Below are 6,422 nucleotides of genomic sequence, written 5' to 3' on the forward strand. Positions count from 1 at the left end.
CATTAAAGGGAATTGTCCCTGGAGAGAGCTTATCACAGTGCCTGACACCAGCAAGTGCTGGGTAACTAACAGCTCTCTCACCCTTATGCTGAAGTGGGTGAGTTGCTTAGAAGGAGGAGCAAATCCTCTGATGGTTACGACTGTGGTGGCCTTCTCCTCCTTCAGTCCCGGGTATCATGCTACAGGGCTGCAGCCCACGGTGCACTGCCCTGTCGAGATCCCTTGGCCTGAGCACCGTGGCAAGAACGGTCACAAGATTAGGAGTCCCAGGGTGCCAGGACTCCTGCTTCCCTCTTCTGAAGCCCACGCTCGGGTGAGAGGCAGGAGACAGGGGTAGGAGAAAGAGCACTGAAGGTGTCCATCCTCAGTTTGCTACCGGGACCTCGCCAGCATGCTACAGTTGCCCACAGAGGATGGGGGGAGGGCAGTCAACAGGAGGTGGTCTCACCTGGCAGCTGCTGGTAGGAGGAGGCTCAGGGGGCTGGCACGGAGGTGTTTTTGCCCTCAGAGGCAGTGATGGGTAACGCCGAGAGCTGACAGGTTGGGTGTCAGGGGGCAAGTTTTGGTCCTGTGTCACTTCCACTCTGTACATCGAAGTCACAGGGATAGTTCGCTGCTCTCAACACACCATGCATGCTCTGGCCTCTGTCATTGGCTTATGTCTGCCCTTCTTTGTCTGTGGACAAAGCAGACAATTTTTTGATGACCCAGTACACGTGGGTCATCAAAAATCACCTCCATTCTTGTAATTCTCTTGGACTTTTCTAGACACGGTTGATGACCCCTCCTCTGGGCTTCCATAACTATGTACTCAGTGTGCTGATAAAAGGTCTTAAAGGGAAGAGTTTTCAATTCTCTCTCCTCTATCAGAGGTACGTGCCTTGAGGGGCAAGGTCTAGGTCGGTCCCAGTTCCTAGCACAGTGTCTGGCCCACCGTAGAAGCTCACACAAAGGTAGTTTCCTGACCTTGCTTGAGCCATGACCTGGCTGCCCACTCTGGCCAGGGCAGAGCCAGAGTGGGCAGCCAGGGAGGGTGCCCGGTGGTCAGCGGCCGTGGTGGCGGGCGGCGTGGAGGGACACCAGGTACCCGGGTCAAATCTCCTCCTCTTCGTTGGCCTTGCTCCAGCGGTGGCAGCAGTTGGCCGTGATGCCCAGGAGGAAGTTGGTGGCCACGGATGCGATGGAGACCACGAAACCCACGAAGGCGATGAAGAGGTAATCATCCAGGGTCAGGGTCAAGTGGCAGGCCTTGAAGCTCTCCTCGGTCAGGGAGAAGAGCGGGGCGCCCTCGACTTCCGGGGGGCCCCGGCACTCAGCCAGCTGAGAATCTGCAACACAGAAGCCAGGGAGGGTGAGTGGCTGAGCGGAGAGCAGGAAGAGCGAGCCCCTGCCCCTCCCAGGAGAAGCGGAGTTTTTATGAAGTTTCTTGCATGTGCCAAAATTTCACTCACCTTCTTTAGTGCCCTCAACAACCCTCAAGGCAAGTATTTTTAAAAAAAATTTTTAAAAATAGATCTTTATTGGAGTATAATTGCTTCACAATAGTGTGTTAGTTCCTGTTGCGCAACAAAGCGAATCAGCCGTATGCATACATATGTCCTCTTATCCCCTCCCTCTTGAGCCTTATATCTGTTCTGATAGAGGTGGAGATCACTGCTCGGAGACTTTAGTAACTTGCTTAAAGTCCCGTAGCCCCTGCTAAGGCAAATCTGGGACTTCTGTGGGATTTCATCATCATCGTAATCTCTTACAATAGCCTCCCAACTGGTTTCTAGGCTTCTGCCCTTAATCCACCTCGACACAGCTGGCTGAGTGATCCTTTTAAACCTGAAGTCGTGCCATGTCACTCTCTGCTTGAAGCCTTCCCCTGGCTTCTTCTCCTTCCTAGAAGAACCTCCCCATCCCTTCCACTCCCTTCCTGGTTTACTCTGCTCCAGCCACGCACACCTCCCGGTCATTCTTCCATCACCCCGAGCATGTCCCCTTTCAGCGTGGGGAGGGGGAGCCTTTGCATTTGTCCCCTCGTGAGGGTGCTTCTCCCCTGGATCTCTGCACAGCTCAGGCCCTCACCTCCTCTGGGACTTTGCTCCTCAGTGAGGCCTTCCTTTAGGAGTCTATATAAAATAGCAACCCCACTTCACCTTTCTCTGGGCCTTCTCTCTCTTACCTACTTTGCTTATCTTTTTCCCCATTGTATTTATCACTGTCTCACAGTTTGTTTATTATCTGTTTTCTCCTTTTGAATATAAGTTCTTCCTGTAGTATCCTTAGCATTAGAACAGAGGCCTGTCCATTAAATGCTCAATTAACCTTTGTTAATTGAATATGTGAATGAATGACTCTGTCCAACTCCAAAGCACTGGGTCTTTCTACTACCCCATATGGCTTTTCCAGATACACAGAGTGTAGGGTTAAGAGTATGGGCTCTGGAGCTATTGGCCTGGGTTCAAATCCCCTCTCTATCCCTCCCTAGCTGTATGACTATGCCTAAGTTATTTAACACCTCTGTGTTGTGGTTTCTTTATCTATAAAATAAGGATAATAAAAGTAACTATGTCATAGGATTGTAGTGAGGATTCTATGAATTTACATACATAAATGATATATTCTTGGTACACAGTAAGTACTACATAGGTGCGTGTTTTTATTGTCATCCTAGGTTGGTCTTTCTGGACAGATCAGTGAGGTCATATTCTGCACACAGACTTCTATAGGAGGGGCTTCTCCTTCAGTGGGATTGCTGTTCTCTCCATCACTGATGGCCCCAGCTCATCCTTCCAGGGTCACTGGTACAAATGCATGGTGGTTGTCAATGGCTGCATCTTTCTCTGCCTTGGAAGGGAGGGCGGAAGGCAGATAGCAGTTCTGCCTTTCAGTACCAGGTACCGGCTTTCCAGCAGCCAGCCACTCCTTCGTTCAGGGGATAAATATTAATCCAACTCTCTCCTTGGGCAAGTCTTTCTTTCTTGCTTGCTTTTTATGAAGAAATGGGAAATGCAACTAGGGGATAATTTAGTCTCAATCTAAGAAAGTCAATGTGACGGAGCTTTTAAAATTATGTGGTGCATAAATGGTGTTTATTCATTCTGCAGTCTTTGAGGGAAAAGAGTAAAATGATGGACTTGGATTGACTCTTTTGAGAAATGGATGAGCATGATTCTCCTTAGAAATGGAGAGTCAGGTTCAGAGGGAGGATGCAACCTTGCCCAAACCCCAGGCTGAAGGGTCTCTGTAAGCGGTAGGCATAGTACACCAGACTCCAGCCAGGACAAGATGGCACCTGGAGTTGAACATCCAGAGCCAGAAGATGCTGAATCCCAAAGTCTATTGAGTGAATGAATGGGGTGGTGGTGATGCATTGCGAGGCTGGGGGATGTGGGGACCCTGAGGGCAATTGACAGAGCCTGCAGGAGGGCAGGATGGGAGCCCGGGGGCTGACGAACCCTCTGGTAATTCAAGGGACCAGTCTTGAAGTTGATTTATATCCCAAGGTCTCCCTATGTTCCTCTGTGTTGGGATTTGTCCAAAAGATAGGGATAGTAATGGGAATCCCATGAAGAAAAAGGGAGGAAGAAGCAGAAAAAGACAAAGGGAAGAGTGTCACCTAGTCCCACCTAGACTGGCAAGTTCTTTGCCCCCAAGACGAAATATCCTGGAGAGTGTGTCCTGGTGCAAAGTGTGCTCTGTGGAGGAACAGGGAAGCTGCGTCTCTAGCTGTGGCCTGTGGCCAGTCACTTTCTCTCTCTGGAACTTGGGTCCCTCATCTGTACGGACATGAGACTTCGCTGATGGGATCTTGGGCCCCTCTCCTGCTCACTGGGAGCCTGTGCTTCTTCCGAAGGGCAGCAGGGACCTCCGAGATCCCAGAAGAGGAGCAACCCCTGTGTGGGGAGGAACCCTGCGGGCCCTTTCTGTCCTTAGTGCACAAGAGAGAGGGGAGGAGGTGCAGCCTGCAGAGGTTAGGCTAGTGGGGAGATCGCTCCAGGCAGCCAGCCTCCCCCTCGTGCGCCCTCCCCTCAGCCCATCTCAGTCCCCAGAGAACTTCCTCCCGCAGTTCTGTGGGAACACTGGAATCGTGACCCACAGCCCCCCGCAAACTATTTTGATCCTGGGCTCCCCACTCAGTCCTCCTCTCCCTCCCACCTCATTCAGCGCCGCTGCTTCTGAACTCGCTCTGAGCTCGGGCTCTGGGAAAGCCCCTGGGGGGTGCCCCCCAGCTAGTCCTACTGCAGGGGCTCTGTGCTGCCACACAGGAGAGCTGGTGGCTGGGGACCACAGCTCAACACTGCCTGCCTGCGGGCTCCTTGAGCCTGTGCGGTTCAGGCTCCTTCAGTCCCCAGTCCACTCCCAGTAGAGGCTGGCTCGTGAAATAGCCACAGGAGAGCTTCCCTTCTCAGACCTACACTCCCTGCCCAAACCTTGCAGAATTCTGCCAAGGCCCTTTGGCCAGCCCAGAACTCAAGTCCTGCCTTCTCCTGTTAGCCTGGAACCTGACTCATCAGGATACAGCCAGAGGGCAGCCAGGCTGCCAGGGTTCGAATCCTGACTCCAGCCCTTAATGGCTGTAGGACGTTGGGCAAGTTACTGAGCCTCTCTGTGCCTTGGTTTCCTCCTCTGTGTGGTGTGTGTGTGTGTGTGGTGTGTGTGTGTGGTGTGTGGTGTGTGTGTGGTGTGTGTGTGGTGTGTGGTGTGTGTGTGGTGTGTGTGTGGTGTGTGGTGTGTGTGTGTGGTGTGTGTGTGGTGTGTGTGATGTGTGTGTGGTTGTGGAATCTCTGCAGCTGGGGTGTGGTTTTTTCCCTTGGTGCTAACATCTCTCTCTTTCCCTACCTGTCTCGATGTTGCCTTTTAACCCTTTGTTGGAAGACTGTTCATCAGGTTTTCAGGTCCCTTTCAGAGGTAATTATTCCATATGTAGTTGTAGATCTGTTGTGTCCATGGGAGGAGGTTAAGTTCAGGTTCTTCCTATACCACCATCTTGAACCTTCTACAATTTTCTCTACTTGTATATCTTTATTACAGATTGAAAAACTCTCTCAGGGATAACCAGGTGAAAAAGATGGAGAAAAATTACCTGGATGCTTGTGCAACTAGCTATGCTCCTAAATATTAAAAAATTATGTTCAGATATTTTACTAAATTGATCCACACCAACCTGAGAAATATCTAGACATATATTAAAAGAACATGGCCTTGCTTCACTCCTAATAAACATTTTGGCCCTCAATTTGAATATAGATTAGGAAGTAATAATGGCATCTATTAAATCCCAGTTATGTGAAAGATGCTTTGCAAAGCATCTCTTCTATATTATTCCCTATACTCCTGAATACCACTCTATGAAACAGTACTATAAATATTTCCATTTCTTTTAGAGATAAAACACTTAGGCTATAAAAAATAATAATACTAACAACAATAATAAAGGGAATGGTAGGAAACTTTGGGAGGTGATTGATGTCTATGGCCTTGATGGTGGTGATGGTTTCACAGGTATATATTTATGCCCAAACTCATCAAGTTGTATACATTAAGTATGTACAGCTTTTCACAAGTCAATCCTACCTTAATACAGTGGTTTTTTAAAATGAGTACTTGATTCTGATGTTGTAACAATTATATTTGGAAAATAATTCAAAACTTATCCTGTACATCTTTTTGTTAAAAATTAAAATGTTACACTAAGTTTGGAAGAAATAAACAGAAACTTTACCATTAAAAAGAAAAGAAATTTAGAGCCAGAGAGGTCTGGGAACTATCTCCAAGACTCGACAACTGGTTATGCAGCAGCTGTGCTAGGCTAGGAACCCAGGCTCTTCTCACCTCCCATGCCATTTAAGTACTAGTCTATAGTGCCTCTTGGTATACACATGCTAATTACACTTGCAGATGTCAAATCAGAAGGAGAGAATAAATACCTTGGATATCAGATTAGGATAAAAAATATCTTGATAGGTTAGAATGGGAAGCTGGAACTAGACTTTAGCAAGAATTAGTAAGTTCATTTTACATCTATGATCCAAATTACAACTATACAACTCAAGGAAAGGAGAGGAGTGATTTAGGGACAAGGGCTCAGTGTGTGTGTGTGTGTGTGTGTGTGTGTGTGTGGTGTGTGTGTGTCTGTGTGTGTGTGGTGTGTGTGTGTGTGGTGTGTGTGTGGTGGGTGTGTGTGTGTGTGTGGTGTGTGAGTGTGTGTGTGGTGTGTGTGTGTGTGTGTGTGTGTGTGTGTGGTGTCTCACTAGGGTTCTTGTGAGGATGAGATGATTTAGAATAGGGCCTGGCAGATAGTAAGTACTAAAATAAATGGGGTGAGCCATTTCTATTTCTTCTAGTACTTAGCACACTTAAAAAGCAATCTGGGGCTTCCCTGGTGGCGCAGCGGTTGTGCGTCCGCCTGCCGATGCAGGGGAACCGGGTTCGCG

General features: G+C 48.7%; 1 protein-coding gene across 1 annotated transcript in view; it reads right to left on the reverse strand.

The window, feature by feature from the left end:
• Window positions 1-1,092: 1,092 nt before the first annotated feature.
• Window positions 1,093-6,422, reverse strand: part of LRRC55 (leucine rich repeat containing 55) — a 6,853-nt gene continuing 1,523 nt past the window's right edge. Inside the window, exon 2 of the mRNA XM_007122269.4 lies at window positions 1,093-1,328. Coding sequence (XP_007122331.4) covers window positions 1,093-1,328 — 236 coding nt within the window. The remainder of the gene's footprint in view (window positions 1,329-6,422) is intronic.

The sequence above is a fragment of the Physeter macrocephalus genome, chromosome 16, assembly GCF_002837175.3.
Source record: "Physeter macrocephalus isolate SW-GA chromosome 16, ASM283717v5, whole genome shotgun sequence".
In the NCBI taxonomy this organism is placed as follows: domain Eukaryota; kingdom Metazoa; phylum Chordata; class Mammalia; order Artiodactyla; family Physeteridae; genus Physeter; species Physeter macrocephalus.